The sequence below is a fragment of the Prenolepis imparis genome, unplaced genomic scaffold (assembly GCF_030444845.1).
Source record: "Prenolepis imparis isolate NDT839.2.m4 unplaced genomic scaffold, iyPreImpa1.0 SCAF_2, whole genome shotgun sequence".
Classification (NCBI taxonomy): Eukaryota; Metazoa; Arthropoda; class Insecta; order Hymenoptera; family Formicidae; genus Prenolepis; species Prenolepis imparis.
The window spans coordinates 7,738,630-7,763,332 of record NW_028141160.1 but is presented as its reverse complement, the minus strand read 5'-3'; the positions used below and the strand labels follow the sequence as shown (position 1 = coordinate 7,763,332).

Genomic DNA, 24,703 nt, shown 5'->3' with positions numbered 1-24,703 from the left:
ACGTGTACAACGGATACGTTGCGCAAACGTTGTAGTTATTTTATTTAAATAGAAATGGAAATTTGAGATAAGAGAAATATTGTGTGAATATATGTATTCAATTATTGTTTATATTTTTACCATACATTTCTCTTTCTAGTAAATTTTTCGAGCCAAACAATGAATAGAATTATTTAATTCAAAGTTTATTTAATGTCTCTCAATTTAATTTTTTGTGTGGACTACAAATAACATGCATAGTTTTTATAATAATTTAAGAATTCATCGAGAAGTGAATGAAACAGTTTGAAAAATTTATTAGAGAGAGAAATTTATGATAGAAATATTTAAAACAATATAATATATATACATATGTATACATACATAGTAAAAATGTGCATATACATATATACAAAAATCTTATAGAAGCGGTACCATGCTTAGTATATGATCATGCTTCCTATATTGTTTTATTATTTAAATAAAAATAGAAATTTGAGATAAAAAATATTGTGTGAATGTATATATATTCAACTATTATTTATATTTTTACCACACATTTCTTTCTAGTAAATTTTTCAAGCCAAACAGTGAATAAAATTATTTGATTTTAAGTTTATTTAATGTCCCTGAATTTAATGTTTTGTGTGGATTATAAATAATACGCATAGTTTTTGTAATAATTTAGGAATTAATCGTGAAGTGAATAAAACAATTCAAAAAATTTATTAGAGTAAGAAATTTATAATAAAAATATTCAAAACAATATAATATTGTATATACATATATAATATTGTGTATGCATATATAATAAAAATGCATATATATACAAAAATCTTATAGAAGCAGCATCATGCTTAGTATATGATCATGCTTCCTATTGTCTTTACGTTTGGCTGAGTAACGCCCATTCAACGGGTGTTTGTATGGATAAGTCCATAACGTTTACGCTTCCATGTTATTTCGGTAAATACTACCCATGGCATCCCATTGTTTGGAGCGTGGAATATTTATGTAAAATAAGCTGTTATCAAGAGAGCAAAGCATACTCTTACACTAGGATAGACGCAATATATTACATTATCTTATATATTGTGTCTCCTTGAACATTATTATTTTATAGATTACATATGAACGTCATACTACGATGCGTCAAATTTTTTTCATAGTAGATTGGATAGAGAGTGTCTCCAATATAAACTTAAATCTTTCTTTCTTAAAATAAAAAGAAAATAAAAAATTATTACGTTCGTATTTTTTATGTTAAACTCTGTAGGAGAAAATATATATCATATATATTGAATAATAATTATCAATTTTATTGCGCATTATTTTTAAGATTGACCTTAAAAATAATTATTAAATTGAATTTATTTTCTTAATAATTATTACAGTTTTGTTTTAGCAAAAATATGTGCATTTCTTTTAATTAGAACAACAAGCGCACGCCATTTCTCGACTTTATATAAAAAAGAATGATATTTTTATATAAAGTTTGTTTAAACTTGATTAATATTTTTTGACAGTTATTAGCTGATTTGCTAATTAATTTGCTATTTTGCTAATTTGCTAATTAAATTTTAAAATAAAATGTGTATTAAAAATTAAAATAATAATGTTATAAATAATATATTATAATACTTTAAACTTGAATAATATTTTTTGACAGAAATCAGCTGACAACTGTCAAAAAATATTAATCGAGTATAAAGTACTATAACATTTTATTTAAATCATATTATAATTTTATAATTTTTATTATACATACTATTATTTTTAAATTTAATTAGCAAATTAACGCTTTCATCAGCTGATTTCTGTCAAAAAATGTTAATAAAGCGTTAAATTGCTAATTAAATTTTAAAATAATAACATGCTATAAAATGTAAAATAGTAATATGTTGTAAATAATATGTTATAATGCCTTATCTGCAATTAATATTTTTTGACAGAAATCAGCCGATAATTGTCAAAAATATTAATCGAGCTTAAAGTATTATAACATTTTATTTAAAACATCTTATTTTAATTTTTATAACGTAATATTACTTTAAAATTTAATTAGCAAATTAATGCTTTAATCAGCTGATGTATATCAAAAAATATTAATCGCAGATAAGGCATTATAACATATTATTTACAACATATATTACTATTTTAATAAAATTATTTAATTCAAAGTTTATTCAATGTCTCTGAATTTAATTATATAAGAATGCGCCGCATAGGGTCTGCGACGACACAGTGTCAATATTTAATATTTAAAAGCTAGCCAAAGATTCATCGCTCGTATATTTCGATAGATTTATGGCTTGTCTTAAAATATTAAATGTCGACACAATGGCCCATATTCTGGATTTCCTTTTATCGATAAAAGAAGATACAGAATATGGGCTTATGTCGCCACGGACCCTATGCGGCGCATACTTATATTATGTGTATTAAATAAGAAAAATTTGTACGCTGTGGTCTGTTTGGTACCAAAATTTTCTGCAAACAATGTGCTATTAAAATATATAATCGATTAATTTTTGGCTCGCCTTAAAATATTAAATATCGACACTTTGTTGCCGCGTACCATATACGGCGCTTTCTTATATTATGTAAATTAAATAAAAGAATTTGTACGCTGGTGTCTGCTTGGTACCAAAATATTTTGCAGACAATGTACAATTGAAATAAGCATCAGATGAATTTTTGGCTCGCCTTAAATATTAAATATCGATACTCTGTTGCCGCGGACCCTATACTGCGCATACATAAATTATGTGTATTAAATAAAGAAAATGTGTACGCTGTGATCTGCTTGGTACCAAAATTTTCTGCAAACAATGTACTATCAAAATATATAATCGATTAATTTTTGGCTCGTCTTAAAATATTAAATATCGACACTATCCGCGGATCCTGTACGGCGCATTCTTATATTATGTATATTACTATATTTAAAGAAACCAAAAATTCATCTCTTGTATATTTCGATATTACATTGTTAAAAGATTATTTTTATAAAAGTATGCGCCGCATAGGATCCGCGGTGACGAAGTGTCGACATTTAATATTTTAAGACAAGCCGTTTGACGTTTGACAGTTTGTCCAAAATAAAATAAAATAAAATAATATGTTTTAATACTTTAAACTCAATTAATATTTTTGACAGTTATCAGCTGATTCTGTCAAAAAATATTAATCGCGGATAAAGTATTATAACATATTATATTACTTATAGAATATTATTATTTTGATTATAATATGTTATAAATAATATAATATGTTATAATATATACTTATATAATATATCCTTTATCCGCGATTAATATTTTTTGACAGAAATCAGCTGATAACTGTCAAAAATATTAATCGAATTTTAATCAGCATCGCGGAAAGGAACAACAATGTCAAAAACATGTTTTTTTTACAAAGGAGAATTTGCTACAAATGATGTCAATTTCATCTTTTTACAGCTCATCAAATAATTCACTATTTGAGTTTCTTGTCCTCAAGGAAAGGACTGTTTATCTAATAAGTGGGCTCGAAAAATTCTTGATGGAATTTCTGACTAGATTTCTATTATATTTTTACAAGATTGTCTAAAGTACAGACCAAAGTATTGCTATTATCTTCAAGAACGTATTTTATGAAATTATCGCAACAAAAACCGAAAAATGAGAAAATGAAAATCAAACATATATTAAATTTTGTGAAATCTTTATTATTATTTTCTTGAAAATTATATCTTTTGATTTTCCCGAAGGCAAATTAAACTGTCGTAAATATATAGCTGTGTACTGGAGACAGCTCGTTTTGTTGTACATTTTATTACTTTCTATTTTGAAGTTTTATAAACTGAAAATTTTTAATAATTTTGACAGATACAATATAACATACACATATATATAACTCTATATGTCTTTTTAAGTTTCAAAGATTTCTAATATATTTTTATAAATATTACTTTATCAAAATACAAACAAGGACATTTTGCATTTTTATTCAAGAAATATTTACATAGCTATTTATATTAAATATAATTAAATGTTGATATTTAATAATTTATGAAATAAATATATATATATATATATATATATATATATATATATCTGTCATTTATATATTGCATATAAGAAAAATCCAAATATTACGTCATTTTGTTAAAGCAATCGGTTTTATTCACATGATAAAAGCTTGACTAATTTATCATATTCAATAATCAACAACAAAAAATGAATACATTTTTAAGTTTGCTTTGAATGAGCCGAATAAACCGAATGTTCTACCTATCGAGTCAGTTCAAAACTCGCAAGAGTAGGTGGGTCTAACACGCGATCGGTCCCGAATCGGCCGGCTGATGCCGGCTGCGAGTAGTAAAGAGAGAGGGACGCCGTGTAACAGTCGGGGCCCTTGGGGCCCCTCTAGTTCGAGAGGGGAGAACAGGGGGCAAAGGCACATTCCAAGGCAGAACGGCTGCCAGTGAAGGTGGAAGACTCCAACAGTCTCTCACGATCTCCTGCTTTGCGTCTCTTCTTTTGTGAGCCATAACTATCGCGATGTAACGAACGTGCAAATTGTATCGAGAATTCAGAGTCCCATTGAAGTTGCCAGAGAGATCCATAACTTTATTTCTTCGCTTTGTCAATCACATTTTTGGAGTAGTGGGTTTCTGGTGCATAGTGTGAAATAAATCGTGAAAATTTCATCAACTAAAAATGAGAAGAGAAATTATCTGCAATTTTCTCGTGTTTATGTTGCAGTGATTATTATCATGAGATTGCAACATATGTTGCGAATAATATATGCATTTACAACGATCTTGATAGTTTAAACTCTTCAAGAATTCGTCCGTTGTAATTATTGGTATTAATTGGATTTATTACGAAATAGAACTGCAAGATTTCACATACTAGATTCAATAAATAACTTTGTGCATAAAATTGTTAAGTTAAAAAGGAGATCAATTTTAAATAATTTTTGTCTTTGAACTCATTTTTGTGACGTTTATCATCAGCAGTCCATGACGATTTACAGCATCAACGACTAATCTTGTGTCTTTCGCGTCTGTTAAGGTTCTGTTGTGAATTTTGCAAGAATAAGATCGATAATTGTGCCATTTTATCATTATCGAAGAACTCTTAAGATTTTTGCACTCTGCTCCATCGGTTTATTTTTCCTCGTGCACTTTGTTCGGGCCCTTACGATGCTTCGGGGAACATCGCAACCTCGTTAGGCATCCTGTCGATTAACAGTCAGTGAAGCAGGAGAAAAATAACCGGGGATACACATCTTGCAAAAATGCGCCGCTTCGGGGCCGCGGAAAATCGCTCCCGAGAGATAACAAGAAATGAGGCTCATCGTTTCATCATCGTACATCGAATCCCTGCATTGTGCGCAGCTCGTCGAGCACGCGGAAGACGTGACGCCGTCAAGCTACAGTAGTGGTTAACAGAATTCAACAGAACCAGGAACCAATTCGCAGGTGAGCCCGGCTGGTCGTTATAGATCATTTCGATCGCTCGCTATAGATTCAGGGGAACTATAACGTGAACTCGCAATTGTACGATTTCGTAACACGCGTGCGAAACACAAGGCTCGTACACCGCCTATGAAAAGGTCGCCACAGTTCTTCTCACGGTGTTACAACCGCTACGGAAGAGCGACCTGGTAAGCTTCTTAAGTGCGGAGGGGCCTGCCTACTTGATTATTGTTTGTGTGAAAAAAAAAAACAATGACTCAAATTAAAAATATTTATATTTTACTCGTTAATACACTACATATCTTTAGAGTGATGAATTTATTTACCATATTATTAATTGTTAGAATCCGTATTTCTAGACACTTTTTTGTTAACGCGCATATTAATTTCGATTTAATTGAATCGAAATGAAATTTATATAATTATGCGAGAAGAGGAGGTTCGTGTCAAAGGGCGTTTCCTGCAAAAACGTGCAGACGATTTCGCAGACGATCGGAGGCAACAAAGGTCTCCAAGCGACCGTCTTATTCGATAAACGAAATTAAATCCACGTGCCGCGAAGATATTTCCATTCTTGCCGACTACCGCGGGATCGTCGAACGACAGAAAAAGCTAGCGACGACCGAGCACATGCCATCGGCATCGAACTTGACCGTGGCCTTCGGAATCTTTGCGCTGGTATAACGAGATACGAGGAATGTGAGCGGCCGGGAGTCACTGGTCGTACTTACGAAGACTACTTCGGACTGGTTATAGCAGCTAGATCCCCGGTATCTCAAATGGTGGGCTTGACGTTGATGCCGGAGCATGATCGGTTTAGCAAGACGAAATTCTTTGCGCGTCTCATAATTTTAGAAAGTTACTTTTTACATTGAAAGACGGTACGCGTGAAACGAAATTAATTTAGGGATCTCGCATATATCGACATCGACATTACAATCTTATAATTCTTACATAAAAAGAAAATGAGAAAGAAGATATAAACGTTTAATGGATTCAATTTCAAGTAATATTATATAGGTATATTTTATATTTTTTAATATATTATATATATTTTTTTCTGACCGTTCGGTACCGGCATAAAACTGTAGATCTTATATATGTCTGCGGAAAAACTATAAAAAGATGCAGACCGCAAATATATGTAAAGAGGGGGTCATCTCTCTGACAAGAAGTTACGGACAGAAAGAAGAAAGATATCGTAATATATACAATTCTAGCATTATAGAGAGAGGAAAAGAAAGAAAGAGAGAGAAGGGGAGGGAGAATTAATTGCACACAATAGTTTCTTATATTTACCTGAATTATAATCTATTATCTCAGTGCTTTTAGTAAATTTACTTTCACGTAAATAAACGATTGAAATCTTTTTAACGAGATAAACGCATAATAAATCGCTTCGGCGCATTCTTGAAGTTTACAATGATCGATCATAAAACTTCTATTTTCAAAGAGCTATGAAGGAAGGGGGGAGGGGTAAACTAGACTAAGATTCAGTCTTTTAGAAGATATTTATTCAAGTTCGCGGAAGATCGTCGGAAAAGTTTTAATAATGAAGAATGATGACGATAAAGTTTTCGTACCAAGAACAGATATAATTCCATTGCAATTTTTGTATAATTTAAAGCTTCGTTAACGCTTTGCTTCATCAAAGCTGATTGTTAATTGGTTGTTAATTTTAGTCTCTATTATTGTTTTGTATTATTTTTATATCAGAATTAAGGATTTATTCCAATGATAAATTCATAACTGAATATTTAATATAAATTTTTTACTTTATCATTTTTTTAACACAATTAAGAAATAAAATAAATATTGTGTGTTGAAGATTTTCTACAAGAAATCTTTTTAATACAATATTTCTTAATGCACTTCTTCAAATTATGTCGATTAAAGTATGTCAAATAAAAAAAATCATTTATTGAGCAATACCATACATTTTTTATTCGGTTTCAAATGGATACGGTTTATTACTATCATACTTGCGATAGCTCGAAACAAGGATTGACAGCAACAGCGTTGACATATTCGCCTTCTAGATCTAGATCGATACGTCAAACGATTCCCAACTGCGCGGTGATCCTGTATCGCGATGAGAGGTTGTTCGTTTTGATGTCCCGCCTCGTTGCACTTGATAAATCGCTCTATATTACGAAACAGCAGGAGCCATCGCGAGCGACGTATAAAAAGTAAAAACGGAAATCCATCTAAATAGCATTTTCTTTCACATCTTTTGTTATTTATTATACGACCGCGACCGATATAATTTCCGTTACTTTTCTCTCAAGACAAAATAAAATACTATACTTTATCATGTCAATCAATCTTCAGAATATTTTTCTAATAAAAATACTAGAAGTCATTAGCTATATATAGATCGTAACGTAATTTGCTTTTAACTAATTAAATATGGAAATAGAACTAATTATTAAATAATAAACGCGTATATATAAATAAAATAAATAGATTTTTTCAAGAAATATATCACATCCTTGAGGAAGAGACTCATTATTAAAATTTTATTTGAAAATTGCAAGAATATTTAAACGAATAAATCTATAATAAAATTCACGAGTCTAATTTGTACATCTTTTTCATATATATCATGTTATATCATATTATTTCAGATATTAAAATGTCCCAACCGGAATTGATCAGCGATCTAGACGTGCCTGAAAATCCGCAGCATCCTTGTCAGTGCTCCACGATCGGCAATATGGACTCTGTCAGAGACAAAACGGAAAGGCACGTGGGTAGCACCAGAATCTCCAATAATCAAGATTTCCCGCGAAGTCTAGAGAGCTTGCAGAGTGCTTTCGAGCCGATACGAAGGTTGGAGAGTCCTCATCAAGATAATCCGCAGCAGATCAGTCTGGATAACGCCAGGAACATCGATCTCCTAGAACGTCAAGCAAATATATCGCCAAATCCGAGATCCATGAACGGCCAGAGCTCTATATTATTGCTTCACGGGCATAATGTGTCTTGCAGTCCGCGTAACTTGGACCTGTCGCGCAATCTGGCATTCGAGGCGGCTCGAAGGGTCCAGGAGACCTCGAGCCTGCAGGACAATCAACACAGTTTGACCTCGAGTCCCAGTCCCTTGCTGGAGGCCGAATCGAATCTGCTCGAGACGAGCAGTAAAGAGCTGGAAGATCACGGTGGCTTGTCGCCGCAGAAGCAAAACTCCAAGGACAAGTTGAAGAACGTTCAACAGGTGTTGAATCCGTATCAGCATCACCACGAGCCGGCGGTGGATCGTAGCGTTCACGGACACTTTCATGGCGATATACACGCTCACATTCACAAGCACACCGATAACTTTAGAAGCAACTCGAATCTCGACACCGAGAGCTTGATGGGCTTCCAGCAACACCAGCGACAGCACACGCATCATCATCATGGTAACGCGAAGACGAACGTTTCTCATCATCATGGACCCAGTGCGCATCACGCGCACGCGCAAGGAATGACCGGACATCATCACGGAAATCTGGTGACTAATCTCACTAGTCATCTTCACGGAACATCTGGTCCACTGAGCGCGTCCGGTTCGTATCTCCTTCTTCGTGATCATCATATTAATTATCTTGCCTGTAAAATAAATAGAACATCGCATTGTCGTTTCAGGTTCCAGTTCGATGAATCAAACCAGCTCTACCACCCCTACTGGACATCATCATCCAACATCGATACCTATCACGGCCACGATAAACCACGTAAACTCGCCGCGCAGTCATCATCGCAGTCATCACTCGAATTCCGCTTTTCCCGGCGATCATCACGGGGTTTCCAGCCCTCTGAGCGGCGCGTCGTCGAATTCTAGTATGATGAACCACGGTGGTTCGCCCACGATGCATCGGCACGTGGTGAATGTCAACAGTAGCCTGTCGACGACGCCTCTGGGCGGCCATCATCGCGGCAGCTCGTCGGGCAGCCTGACTGGCCACTCCAGCGTGAATCATCATCGCGTCAGCTCCGGAATATCGTGCGAATCCTCGTCGTCGAACGCCAATACCAGGACTCACAGCAGGCTGGACCACGTTCACGATCATCATCATCACCTGCAACCGGTGCACTTATTGCACACGAGTCATCCTGATACCAGGCCGAGAGATCGGACGCCCTCGAGCTTGGATCATCACGGACATCTTCATGGACACGTGCACAATCATGGGCATCCACACGGGCAGAACGACACCAAAAACGCGTCTCTTATAGGCGTCGACGCCATTCAGGTATGCAAATCATTTATTCTCAGCTATTTATAGTGGGACGTAAAAATCGCGACAGCTTTCTCGGATAATTATATGTATAGACAGATATTTTGCAATATATAAAATTTTAATATAAAACAGATACAGTAACGGGCTAATAAAATTTTAAATACTCTTTTTCCCTTCACCCACACAATTACAAATGAAGAATAACTATTTCGGGACATTAATTAGATCTCGCACGATTGCACTTTCATAAATTTTCCACGCGCTTCTCCAGATGATGAGAATGACTTATGCCATCGTTCCGCCCAGTGGTTCGTATATTCCTAGCCGCGTTTTTGCCGCCACATCTCAGAAAATACATGTTCGTGAATCGCCATATCTCTATCCGCGCACGCTTGAGTTACGTTCGCTGTGTCTCGGCCACGCGAGAAGCTATAAATCGTGTACTAAGCAACGGTTCTGCCCTTAGAGCTTATATCAGGAAATATTTTCAGCCACGGACCAAATGCAGCGCGCGCACAGATGATTTATGATCAGTGCCCGTTGCAGAAATGTTCGAATTTCGTCGCGAGTGCGACGAAAAGTATTTTATCGGGCGTTCTTCGCCCGTAAGTGTTAATATCGAGGGCAGTTATTTGATTAACTCTAAAATTCAGATAAATTATATTTTATTTGAGTTCGACGATTGTGTGTGATTTTCAAGAGGTATATATTTATTGATCAAGAAGAAAAGAACTTCTAAACCATGTAATTATCAACAATAACAAGGGACATTTTTATTGCAGCAATTTTATTACTATATTAATACTCATTAATGATTCATTAAACCTTCACAATCTGACAGCTACATAATTCGATTTATATCGATCCATGCAAATTTTTATTTATTTTATAGAGGAAGTAACAGAATTAAGAATCTTAGATAATATTATCGCTCGTTAAACATCATCGATCAGGGATTTTTCCGCCGAGTGCATTCGTATTTATTATTTGATTAGACAATGAGCGCATTAAATCATTTAAATTCGAGTTAACATGAGCACTCCCTTCGATATTTCAGGTTTCAGCCCCCACGAAGAACAAATGTCAGTGCCACGCGGTGCAGCAACCCGGAGGAAACAACAGAGGGACGGAGGGCGAGAGTGATGAAGGCATTGAGGTGGCATCGAGAACACATCAACCTCCTGCTCTTCCACCACGTCCACCACCGAGACCAACGAGACGTTATGAGAGGGCTGCTGCCAGTCAATGTAAGTAATTTATTCCCATGCATGCATTACTAGATTCGATTTTTATTTAAAGTAATTATACGATTTACATAAAAAAAATTCGGCCAAATATTTATCTTAAATTTTATTCATATTTAGTTATTAAATATTATTGTATTTTAATTTTATTATTGCATGATGCACTTTTTGTGAACATATTATTATATAATAATCGCATATTGAGAATACATTTTATTGAGTTACGTTAATAATACGAAACAATGGTACATCTTTTATGGATGCAATATTTTCCATCCGCGAGTTGCACGAAATGAATAGTCGATTCGCGATATGAATGACGTTAGCATTCCATTCCATATCGGTGACTTAATTTCCATTGGAGATTGAAATGTCAGACAGAGTAGTAGTTCTCTGAAAATTCGCCGAGCGATCTCGGGACAGGTGGTAGCTCCATCCCTGTGTCGGATTTGTTTTCCGATTATTCCGACGATCGCGAATTATCAGCTGGATGAAGAGGGACGCGCGAGGTCTAGGTCTTATCAGTCGCGGACGTCGCGTTATCGACGACTACACACGGTTAGAGATTTCTACCCCGCTTGTAACAGGAGGGTGCATTCCCGCGGAATTTCAACCCCCGACCGCAACGGGTCGCTCGAATCATCCGGGGGTATATCGACCAGTCGATGCTTGCACCAACCGAGAGTTGGACGATCCCTCCTGCCGAGGATCGCGAGCGACTTGCGAGCGAGGGTCGACACGATACGATAGTCATCGCGCTGAAATAAAACGTGGCTTTTTTTCCACGCGCTACGCGTACTCGATATAATTTCTCTGCGAATTCTGTGGAAGAGGGCCAGATCACACCCCTTTAATCTCGTGGATTCGACCAGCACCACGGAAGCCGCCACCTGTGGGACACATCACAACGTGTCCGCCACCGACGAGTGTGAATCTTCCCGATTACGCGATCGTCGATACGAGAGTGGATTTTCACGTCCCGAAGAAAATAGACAGTGAAGATCGATATTGGATCGTCTTTATGTTGTTCGACAATTGAAGCTTGACATCTCGAATAACGATCGATTAGGAATAACGGAGGTCGACGTTAGCGATGACTTCCGATGACGATCAGCGATGGTGAAAGTGGGTTGACCCAGCCGGAAATGCACGACGAACAGGTGACCTTGGCGAGCTTTCATGGTGACACGTGACCCGTGTAAAATATTACAGACATGTGCGGTTTAATGACGGTAGCGGGATATTTATTATGTCGAATAATGCTGCTGTAAATTGAGCGTTATATTCGCTCGTAACATCAATCATTTTATATCGCAAATGCAAATTTCCTTTCGATCTTTGTGGTGAACAATGAAAAATACAATACATGATTCTATCTTTATATATTTTAAAAAGTTGAATCCTATGCAATCATCTCATCATTTGTTATAGTCATTTATATTTTACAGATTCTCTTTTTATTCTAATATACATTTTTAATTGTAAATGAGCGGATATTTAGAGCATTGATTCAAATAATAAATTATTTTCTTTAATATTTATGCATTAGATATATTTAATTTCTGTTGCTGTCTTTTCTCTGTAACTTTTATTATTTTGCCATTTATACTAAATTAAATTTGAATAAATTTTCTGACAAGTTCTGAGTATTAGAGATTTAAAAAAAAAAAAAAAATATAAATAATTATAATTTATTTTTTCGTAAAAATATAATGATGTGATGATTGTATTTGAAAGTAAACTGCACAAACAAAAACTAAAATTACATTATACAATAATAGTTACATAGATATACATCAACTAATGCAATTTAAAAAATTGATATCGCGATAATATGAAGCAAAAAAAATCTTTCCAAAGTAATTACAATTGATAACGAGTATTGAATTTCGATGCAGAGAGTTTCAGAGTTCGTATATTGATATATTCACTCTCACATTTTCACGATACCTGTTCGAGGAATCGATTAAACGAAATTGGATTTCTAGCCAATCAAACTAATATTGTCGTCCAAACTGTTCGCTAGAAAGATTAATGCCAAAGGGGAATCGACTGATTAATACTGAGAAAAATCATCAGCACCGCCACGTGATAGCAAGCGATAAAAACGCCGAAGAATGAGCCCGCGGAATTGCTGAAGATTGTCAGCGAAGCGACCCCAGGAAGATGGATGGCTATCCAGTGCTCCAGATAGTGCGATGCCGCCTCGGGACGGAAATGGAGATGGACAGCCAGGGCTATCCCTTCCCGATGGCGACACATTCGCATTCGCACTTGCCGCATCCGACGAATCACGCGCACTTTCCGAGGCCGCATTATCCGCATCCCTGTGGTACGAGAAAGACCCCTTTCGCTTATCAGCCTCCCCCTTTGTCCACTCGTTATTAATAGAGACTGCATCTTGAGGCAAGGTTAAAGGTTGCGACGCCTCGCTCCATTAATGTGCGCATCCTGCTGTATTTTTACCGCGTTTAATTTAAGATTAAAAATTGTCTTGTTAAATTTATTACGCAAATTACACTTCAATGCTAAAAAGAAGACAATATTTTTTTATTGCTTATTTGATTTATTGTGTGGATTCTGATAGAATATTATTTTGGAGAACCACACACACACACACACACACACACACACATGCTGTAGGATATGTTGAACTTCATTTCTATCTATATTTCTTTAGCCAAACATTGCATCGTGAAATCTTTGAAATGGCTAGTCTCATATTACTAGATCAAATATTACCACGGCAAAAATTGTTCTCGGTATATTGACTATCTATATTATACGTCACTCATGAAATATTCTTAGCTGCGCGCTTCGAAATAGATGGTTTCAATCTCGCGAGAATGTCAGAATGTTGCATGTTTGTATACGACGTGGATTTATATAATATAGACAATGTATAGAGCTCTCTCCCTTTTTAATCATATCTCTATTTCGACTGCGAGAAAGATTTCGAATAATTTCTTATTTTTATCACATTAGCGAGGAACGAGATATTTCTCTTGTGGTATTTTCTTTTGAGAATTAAAATCATAAAGAAAAAGAATAAAAATGCCCGCGTAGGTATCCGATTCGTTCTGCGCCGATTCATTCGATTCGATACCTTTCTCGGCGGTAAACAACATCGCGCAGGTAACGGAAAGTTCAAAGGCTGGACATGGTTACCTTTGAAATATAAAACGCAGGCCAGTTTTCTAACCGTGAGTTTCGCCAGGTAAAATGTGCGTACGTTCACCTTTTCGTGATGTCTACGATTTCTGATTATTGTCCTCGGGAAACGTGAATTCGTTCTCCGTGAGGGGAGACTGAATCGAAGGAGCAATTTTTCTTAAAGGATTTATTCGACTCACATCCCCCTAAGAATTTCCACTCCGTAAATCTTGTATCCCGCCTTTGAACAGATTAGGATCAGAATACAGAGTTACCCTCGAGGTATTTCTTGAAAATATCTTTCAAAATTCTCGCGTTTACAAGAATAGCAAATTCTTTTCTGAGATAATTTTCAATCTTTATCTACACAAGTGTCATCGCGAATTTCACCTTGTATATTATTTCTCGATGAAAAAAGCGCACATAAAAGTCTGACAAAAATATCTTCTGGTTTCTATAAAATAAAATTCGTGAGTGAATTTTTTGTGTTTAAATTTCTCACTTTTGGTCCATCGACAATATACGATCAAAAAATTTATTCCCCGAGAATCTCGGGAATATTAGCACTGTCTTTAAAGCTACGAGCTATATTGACGCTCGAGAATTCATTGAAAGAACTTCCAATACAACATGGTCGACGCACCGTATTCAATAGGGTGCTTTGACAATGGAAGTCGAACCCGGATGCCGTCAAACGCAGTAACGTAGCTGCGTGGAAACGTTACAAAAGCAACGTCGTAAGCATTCCGCAATGCATAGTAGCGATATAGAAACGGAAATATAATATGATGGTTTCTGAATTTCCACACACAAGAATTGCGCGACACGCGTTGAAAGGGATCGAAATTTTTATTCGCTCTTATATATCTTTGGAAGGAGAAATTAAATCGTCGCTTATTTGTTACTGGCTGCATTCAATCATTCTTTCTTTGATGAATGAATTTACAAGATTTAGCATTTTTAATTTATATCTTGGCTTTCCTTGATACTCTTTATTATCATTTACTGTACATCTCTTAGGGTTGTCTTTCGACCTCAAAAACACCGTTGCGTCCTTTGTAGGACGATCGATCCTATTCAGGAGAAATCCGGGCACGCCGGTAAGCCGTGCTGAATCCTCGCTTACCGGGATAATGATTGTTCGCGTGAGAACCTAACAGCCGTAGTTCTGATCTGGTCACAATGAGAAACGTGCCTCGAGCGAAATTCCTCGAATATATCCGCAGCGACTGCGATTACCCACAAACTTACCTTGATATTCAGTCTCGATAATGCATCGTCGACGAAACTGCATGAAATTAATTGCATTTCTTGACACTGATATCGAATCAACGATTCGCGTCTCATCAACTATCAAAAAATTTAGAGATTCGATAGGTTTTAAAAAAAATTAGAGCTCGTCGGTTCCTAAAAATAAATTAGAACATTAAATAAAAAAAAATGCGCATGATTTAGAGAGTCGGTGTAATTGTTTTTACGTTTGCTACATCGAGATATTAGTATTCCGAGCGCGCTCGTGGAATTTTTTCCCGAAGCAATTAGAATTTCAAGGGTCCGTTTTGCAGGTCACAGCGGCGAAGGTGGTTGCTGCAAGAAGTACGTTGTCCTCTGCTGCCTCTGCGGTGGGTTGAGCGCGGCGGTCGGCAGCCTCTTTTTGGCGGTGCACGCGGTCCTCTCGGCCCACACGGCCAGCTTAGCTCTCTTCGAGACCGTACCGTCTTACATTCCTGGCATTATGGTGAGAGACAAGAATTGATCGATTATGTTAGACGCCAGACGCGTCTTAGCGTATGCGATATTCATTCCGACTCATTAATATATCGAAAATTAATATACCGAATGTTATATCGCCGCAAAATAATTTTTATACAGATTTACGGAGCTGTCATATGTATGTAAATTAGTTTTTTAAATCTTTTATACAAGATTTATTCTGTTTATGCAATATTTATCCATTTATTTATCTATCCGGATGATATAATAATTGAAAATGGAGATTTAATAGAAGGAATAATGAATTTATTGTTTTAGTTGATCTTCATGGGTCTTTTCACAATGCTGTTGGCTAGGCGAAAGCACAGATACGGATTTCTGGTAAGTCCGTCTCGTAAACTTATCGGTCCCTCTCGGGAAAGCATCGTTGGTGCTGACAGTTTTGCTATTAAACTTGGTTTATAACTTTTCTAGATGAAAGTCTGCGGTTCCGTGGGAGTGGTGTGCGCATTAGTGTGCGTTCTCGTCACCGTCACGACCACGGTAATTCATATGTCGCGATTGCAGAATCTTCGCGAATGCGTTTACACCGCGCGCGCGAGGTACGTATATTCTTTCTTTAATAATCTTAGATAAAATTATGGTCGCAAATTAAAACGATTCGATTATAAAAGATAGAAGACATATAACACATGTCATAACATTTTTCTCATTATTATAGAAATTTGAGCTCTGTTAATATCACTTTTGCAAAAGTGTTCAGAAATAGACTTTTTAACTTATTTTACTCGGATTAAAATTTTTTAATTTTTTTAAAAATCATATATTTTGAAATTTTATAGAAATTTTTTATTTTTCTATTAATTTTTAATTTAATTTAATATTACTTTTTAATCAATATTTTTAAAGATTTATATTTTTAATTGGCGCAATTTTTTTTAATATCATTATTTTTGTAGATTATATATAATAACACTATTTTGCGTAAAGATTTATGGAAAAGTTTCTTTTAACTAGCGCGTGTACTTATGGTGCCTTTTTTTAAAAATTTATTTCACTCGGGTGACTTATACGAGCTTAATATATTATTCTCCGAGCGCGAACAAACTTCTGGGATATTAATCTTAAAATTGTACATGGATTGGCAGATCGTGCACGTGTTACGGCGCGCCGCAATCGAAGGAGGTACTGTTTGAAGGAACTCCTCACTGCGAGGCGGTTCACGGCGCATTGTCGGACTGCCTGAGGGCCCTCTTCGGCGTCTCGGTGGCCGGTATATTGGCCTGCATATTCTCGTGCATGCTGGTATACCAGTTGTTGAGTCACGAAAAGAAGAAGATGTACTGGGAACAGTTGGAGCTGAGATGCAGATCGTTGTACGGGCAGGGCGGCGCCGTGGGACCACCGGCTGGGTCCTGCGGATGCTGCAATGATTGCGGGGGCGCGAGTCCGTGGTGGGCGCAAACACCGGGAAATCTGTATACGCCGAATCCCGATATGGCACCTTCCAGGTATGAAAAAAAAAAAATGTTGTGGAAAGAAAGAACTTTTGATCGAAATATTTGTGATCGAGAGATTATCACATTTCATTCTATAATAAACTCTTAATTTTTAGAAATGGCAATCGCGCAAAATTCTCTTGCAAAAAGAAGATATTTTTTTAGAAAGAAGCTTAATTGTGGCCAAGCTATTTTTTAAATAAAAATATCTGGCAAGCTTCCCTCAGGATTTATTAATAATAAACTTTAATAATTGGATTGTAATTATATATATTGTATAATAATGACGCGTATTCGATTAAACTAATAGAGTTCATATACGAATGTTGTCAGTACGAAAGAATCCGGAATGCAATAAACCAGTAAAGCAATGTATCTGCGCTTCTACATACGTGCATTGTATTCCGATAATTTGTTAATACATACCATTCATTAAAACGGTATTCCAATCGGCTTCGGACATTTGCAGGAAAATTTTCCGAGTCTCTGGAATAAATTGCGATGGACCCTTTGAAATTTATTTTGTTCACCACGGCACGAACTGGCAATAAAATACACGGTCGTGAATGTCGATTGTGAAATACATGGTAGACTTTGTAATATTTCTCTCTGAAATACTGCATTCAATGAGAGATACTGTCTGTATCAATTCCGAGAACGCAAAAGAAGAGATAAAAGGAATTATGTTTGTATTGCACATACACGATTCAGTTCACAAACGGTTAAAGCTTATGTTAAAGAATGCTGTTCTATCATAGTAGATACGATCGATAAAACGATTGCCTCAGTATACAATGTATTTGATAATATAGAAAAAACACACAGAGAAGCTTCTCAAAGAAATCTTTGAAAAAATGTATCGGAAAATATATTGCAAACATATTCTTAATTTTTTATTTTGGCGATTAAGTCGGGAAGAAATAAAAAAAAAAGATATTAGATATGTTATTTTATAAAATAATAATTTACTGTAAGTTTATCCAATTGACGATAATAAAAAATTATGAAATTATTATACATGTGTCTATATGTAATTATAGATATATTAATAAAAATGTAAAAAAAGTGTAGTATTATATATAATTAATTAAGACAACAATTGCTTTTAAATTGCAACAGAATCTGCAGTTTGGTACCAAGATAAATAATTTTTTTTTTCGTAGAAGATGGCGATTACCCTGGTCTAGATCGAGAGGTCCAGCACCGAGTCCAGATTCGAATTATGGCTTTCACACGCAAGCACGATCAACGGAAACTAACGTTGAAGGCGGGACCGGCCCGTATAGTGTCCTTAATTCGCAGTCGAGTGGTCCTTATTCCGTTTTAAACACTCAGAGTGTTCCTTACACTCCGAGCACTGCATCTTACAGCGTTTTGGAAACGCCAGTTCCATTGTGGGGACCGCCGCCTCCTTACAGCGATCCTAACAGTCCTGCTAGAAGACCGCAAATAACTGAATCGAGAGTCAGAATTGCCAAGAGGATGGATAACTTTGAGAATAACGAAGGTAAAATGTCGATTACAAGAAGCTAAATTATTTTTCATAATAAATATTATAATAAAATCTATTTATGTATAAATGATAGAAAAAATTAATTTATTTTATAAATATCGAGTATTAAAAATTTAGTTTCTGCGTTTCTTCGAAATGTTCAGAGCATAGATCAAGATCCGTGAAACGTCCCACTGACAATTACGAGAATGCCGAGGAGATCTCCAACAGCACAGATCCCGAAGGCGGAAATGAGGGAACCGTTAAAGGTAGAAGAGTTAGGAAGCCACTGAAGGGAGTGGAGAACGGGGCATTTCAGCAAGAAACGAATCCCGGCCCGAAACAGTCCGAGAGCGAGCTGTATTTCGGAGATGTATCTTCATGCTGCGGACCCGAGAGTAGTTTTTACGATCTGGCTGTAGAGAAAGAAGGTATTGTACAAATGTTCTACTTACAATAAGATCATGCAAGATTCTATCTTTTTATTTAGATATATAAATCTTGCATTAATTATTATTATATTTAAAATCAATTTTGAAACACATTCGTAAAAGTATACATAAGGTATTTTATTAACTTCGTTCACGTTATTTCTAAAAATCTATTGAAGATATTAATATAAACATTTTTTTAATTTTATCGAATTTTATTTCAAATCTGTCGATGTATGCGTTATTATAAAAGATATCCAGATATTTAAGAATGTATATAAATTTAATCACTGTATCATTTAAAATTTCCATCTTACAATGTATTTAAAATTTTGTTTCCTACATAAGAAAGTTCTTTATTCGATCAAATTAAAAATTATACTTATATCTATTTCTTCAATAATCCCTTTCCCTTTATAAAAAAAAGACATGTTAAGTCGATTCTCGAAAGTTTCGAAGTATTGTTGCTTCTTTTCCGCAATGCTAATTGGCTGTCTCAATTCGTGTTGTGCATTATATTCGTATAGCATCGAGATTATCAGCTAATAACTGTCAAAAATATTAACAGAATTTTAAATATTGTAACATTATTTAAAACATCATTATTTAATTTAATTTAATTTTGGACCAACTGCTAACTCTCGCGACGACAAACTCGATGCTATGAATATAACGTACAACGCAAATCGAAGCAGCTAATCAACATCGCGAAAAAAAGGCAACAATATTTGCGAGAATCGACTTAATATGCCTTTTTTAAAAGGGACTGGAATGATACAAGCGCGATTCCTCAATTTTATGTTAAAGAAAATGATACAGCTGATCACTGTCAAAAAATATTAATCGAGTTTAAAAACATTTTATTTAAAACATACTATTATTTTAATTTTTATAACATAATATTATTTTAAAATTCAATTAGCAAATTAACGCTTTAATCAGCTGATGTATGTCAAAAATATTAATAAAGTGTTAATTTGCTAATTATATTTTAAAATAATAATATGTTAAAAAGATTGATATAGTAATATGTTGTATATAATACGTTATAATACTTTATCCTCGATTAATATTTTTTGACAGAAAACAGCTGATAACTGTCAAAATTATTAACAAAGTTTAAAGTAGCCAATTTCTATAAAAAAATATTAATAAATCTTTTCGTCAATCAAATCATAATTAATCTCGACATTGTGATTATCTCGATTATCAAAAGATTCTTATAAAAAATTCAATTTTTTTGTTCGTACTTTTTGTTTTAGATTTAAATACTGAATTTTTATGCATTGCATAATTAATAAATATATATTTCTTATGCGTTGATTGCAATACATTCATGAAAATATGTGAATTAATTATGCAATGCATAAAAATTTATTATTTAAATCTTTAACAGAGAACAAAAAAATAGAATTTTTTACAAGACTCTTTCGATCAAATTAACTGCGCTTCTATCAGATTCGTGCGTCTGTACACACACATCCACCACGCTGCACGTCTCGCGCGAGACTGACCGCAAGACTCTGAGCAGCCGTGTCGCCAAGCACACCCCACACATCCGCCACGCTGCGCGTCTCGCGCGGAACTGATCGTCAGATCGTCAGTCTCGCAATCGAAGAGTCAGTCTCGCGCGAGACGCGCAGCGTGGTGGACGTGTGGGGTGTGCTTGGCGACACGGCTGCTCAGTCTTGCGATCAGTCTCGCACAAGACGTGCAGCGTGATGGATGTGTGTGTATAGACGCACGAATTTGATAGAAGTGCAGACATTTTGATCAAAAGATTCTTGTAGATAATTCTATTTTTTTTGTTTTTTGTTGAAGATTTAAGTAACGAATATTTATGCATTGCATAATTCATTCACATATTTTTATGCATGCATTACAATCAATACATAAAAAAGTATATATTAATTAATTATGCAATGCATAAAAATTTAGTATTTAAATCTAAAAAATAAAACAGAAAGTGCGAACAAAGAAATAGAATTTTCTGTAACACTCTTGATAATCGAGATAATCACAACGTCGAGACTAATTACGATTTTATTGACGAGAAGATTTATTAATATTTTTTTATAGAAATAAGCTACTTTAAACTCGGTTATTATTTTTGACAGGTATCAGCTGATTTCTGTCAAAAAGTATTAATCGAGGATAGAGTATTATCAACATTACTACTTTAATTTTTATAACATATTATTACTTTGAAATTTGATTAGCAAATTAATGCTCTAGTAATATTTTTTGACATAAATCAGCTGATTAAAGCGTCAATTTGTTAATTAAATTTATAAATAATATGTTTTAAAAATTAAAATAATGATTTGTTTTAAATAATATGTATGGTACTTTAAACTCGATTTTATATTTTTTGACAGTTATCGGTTAATTCTGTCAAAAAAATATTATTATTTTAATAATTATTCTTTTTAATATAAAATCGAAGAATGGCGCGCACGTAGTGCGCGCTTGTGTTGTTCTAGTTTCTTAAAAAGAAAATAAAATGAAGTTTAATGAAACACCTATACACATAATGCACAAATTCCATAAGAATATTTCTTATTTACAAGAGAACATCTTAAATATTATTTCTAAATTAAAATGATTTATTTTCAAATTTAGAGAGGATATTCCTTTAAGGTGTTTTTTGTCTTGGTACATTTATAGGTGCGGAACGTTCGGAAGGTGCGGACTATCTGGCGACCAGGTTGGGCAAACGTCAACTGTCAAAGAGATCCCGGCTGCCTCTTCCGTTGCCTACGGACAACGGCGACATTCCTGTCGACAATTACGCGAACAGCGACGAGCCGAGGACCGCCAGAGGCCCATTTCTCGCCCCCGACGCGCAATACGAGGTAATTCAGCAGGGTCGTTACTCCTATTACGCGTCGAAGGACGACGAGGAGTTGCAGGAAGGTCCGACGAATTCCGGTTATTTCCGGGAGGACGAGAACGAGAGAGCGCGAGAGAGGGATTACAGGGATTACAGGAACAGTCAGGAAGAGGAAACACCACAGTGTTGCTTGAGCGACTCGACGACTCTCGATTCCGGTTGGCAAAGCGGCGAGCAACAGCAATCAGATGACAACGTGCGGCCGGTGAACGTGTGATCTTAGATAGATATTTGTAAGATTCTAGTGACACAGCAAAGGACCATCGATTTTCCGCGTGAAAGTGAAAATAATTAGATTGTAACGAAGAAAAAAATGCGACAATAGATTCTGATCTGTGAATGCGTAACTTAGATCGATCGTGTGTAAGTCTTGTGTTGATAGACAAGTTAGGGAGATGACAGAGTTTGAGCTTGGCGGATGAGACCCTAGTCGGATGACAGTACGTTCGCTTTAGAAAAAAAAAATAAAACATAGCTAACAATAAGTTAAGTTTGCGCTGAAGTTATAATCAATGGAGCGTGAAATTGATTGATCTGGAAATGCAATACGTATTACTGCATATCGAATCGATTCTTCTTCTCTCGAAACAGACTGTGTGTTGCTAATGAAACTAGTTTAAATAATAGCTATTTAATAGTTATTAATTTTGTCTCCTCGACGGACATTGCATTCTATATTTATATTGCATGAACTGATTTATCGTAGAAAATGTATAATAAAAAAAAGAGAGAAAGAGAGAAAGAAAGACTTTGATATAAGAGGGATATAACATCAAATATGAATGCAAATCTTGATTTCGATGAGATTACTGCCATTATGAATCACCATTAATTCTCTTCGTAATAAGCTGTCGGTGAATATAAGCTATATATACGTATATATTTAATTGAAGAATAGATATAAATAATAAAATGCGATTAAAATGATGATATTTATGCTAATTCTCAATAGAATCAAGCGATGTGATTTGAAACAAACAGTTTAGGCGCATAAAAATTCCTCGTGTTCAGCATAGGATGTGCATAAGTGATTGTAATTAATAAAGCAGCTTGAACGATCGTATTGAAATACGAACAACTGTCGGGTAAAAATATTAATCACATAAGATGTGAAAAATATTCGCGGCAAATTCTGTGTATTTTTGCATATTAAGCGATGTCGCTTGTGTTACACGTAGTAATGAATAATAGTGAGTGTTTAAGTATACTCAAAAAATTATCTACAATATAAGAGAGAAAATAGAAAGAGATCGAATAAGAGAGAATAAAGAAAAGATAATACTAGTTTCATAGCTGAATTGTTTGTTGAAAAAGTATCCGCAAACGCGAGCAAATCATGTGCTATTTATTGAATTTGATTTGTAGTAGTGATAGATATATTTTTACTTGAAATTTTATGTATTCGTTGCGTATATACGGTGAAGTTAAAATTGCTGATCAATCGGCAATTGTTCTTTGTTGGATACGCGATATGTAACAAAAATGTGCTTTACTCTTGCCAATTGGATGTTAGCTGTATAACTTGCCGATCAATGATCAAATGATGTGTTTATAATCAAGAATGTATATTTAATGAGAGTTTAATTTTTGCGTTTCATAGTCGTTCATAATTTTAATTTATTTCTTAATATGTGTAAAACTAAAACGTTTCTTTCGCGTTTCATATACTTTTTCGATTGAAAATTTTAGATCTTTCTTTCAGTGTCACGCTGTTTCTCAAGTCGCGGACATTCGCTTTCGGAAATTACAATTCAGATGGACCAAGGACAATATAGAGAGATCAATCGAATTAATAAAGACACTCATCGGTTGTCTATTTTCGTTATCGATCGCTCGAGAGACGTAAAGGTGTATAAATAAAATGCATATTTTATCATCCAGAAAAAATCACATTGTAGCGCGCGGTAGCTTAATGCCGTCTAATAAGTGAATGAAAAGTGTACCTTAAGAGCGAGCAGCGGAGTCATAGCAAGTCCGACGTGCTAAACGTCGAACGATGTACTTGACAATGATAAAGAATAAAGGATGATTTTGCGAAGAAGGCTACATACGCGATATTACTAATGGTTACCTATCCTCAATCGAGACTTAAATTAGACTAAATTTTATACATCTGTTCTTCATATATTTTCACATACATATTACATTTAATATGTGATAATTGTAGCCAATACAGAAGTCTTTTATTGCATTATAAAAATAAGAGAACGTGTCAAATATGATAGAAAATAATAATGTTTATCTTACTTATATTTTTTACATTTTTTAAAAAATGTTTATTGTGTGAATATATGACGTTTCTCATATCCATTCAAATTCATGTATCGCAAAAGTTGGCGAACGTGAAGATATATACAAGCATTTGAAAGGAATGCGGCTTTCAAACGCGGTATTGTTATTGTGACAGTTTCCTTAGCGAATTCCGACAGCCTCGTTGGTCAATATTAGATTGTTTCGTATATCGTGTGTGAGTTATTAAACTTTCACAATGTGCATACGCATGAAAAGCGTGACACATAATGCTATCATTTTCTGTATAATTTTCAGATTGAATATGCGCAGTATTTATTGAATTGACATTTATATTTTTATCATTATAATAT

At 34.9% G+C, this 24,703-nt stretch overlaps 1 protein-coding gene across 3 annotated transcripts; it reads left to right on the top strand.

The window, feature by feature from the left end:
- Positions 1–4,394: 4,394 nt before the first annotated feature.
- On the top strand, positions 4,395–24,488 carry LOC145947556 (uncharacterized). Of its 3 annotated transcripts, none has more exons than XM_083057362.1 (11): positions 4,395–5,452; positions 8,077–9,000; positions 9,080–9,687; positions 10,733–10,922; positions 15,638–15,810; positions 16,104–16,166; positions 16,260–16,387; positions 16,934–17,296; positions 18,451–18,791; positions 18,941–19,207; positions 21,875–24,488. In XM_083057362.1, the coding sequence occupies exons 2-11, from the start codon at positions 8,085–8,087 to the stop codon at positions 22,315–22,317; spliced, it is 3,492 nt and encodes a 1,163-aa protein (XP_082913488.1). In that variant the 5' UTR covers positions 4,395–5,452; positions 8,077–8,084; the 3' UTR covers positions 22,318–24,488. The 3 variants fall into 3 exon arrangements, with proteins under 3 accessions (XP_082913488.1, XP_082913479.1, XP_082913483.1); XM_083057353.1 differs by having other exon boundaries at positions 4,403–5,452; positions 18,448–18,791; positions 21,875–24,486; XM_083057357.1 differs by lacking the exon at positions 4,395–5,452 and adding an exon at positions 5,914–6,231 and having other exon boundaries at positions 18,448–18,791; positions 21,875–24,487.
- Positions 24,489–24,703: the final 215 nt, after the last annotated feature.

Excerpts from the sequence above, each read along its gene's own strand:
- LOC145947556 (XM_083057357.1), top strand. The coding sequence starts at position 8,085 with ATGTCCCAACCGGAATTGATCAGCGATCTAGACGTGCCTGAAAATCCG. Across the intron at positions 16,388-16,933 it reads GTTTACACCGCGCGCGCGAG|ATCGTGCACGTGTTACGGCG; the intron begins GTACGTATATTC and ends ATGGATTGGCAG. Across the intron at positions 17,297-18,447 it reads CCCGATATGGCACCTTCCAG|AAGATGGCGATTACCCTGGT; the intron begins GTATGAAAAAAA and ends TTTTTTTCGTAG.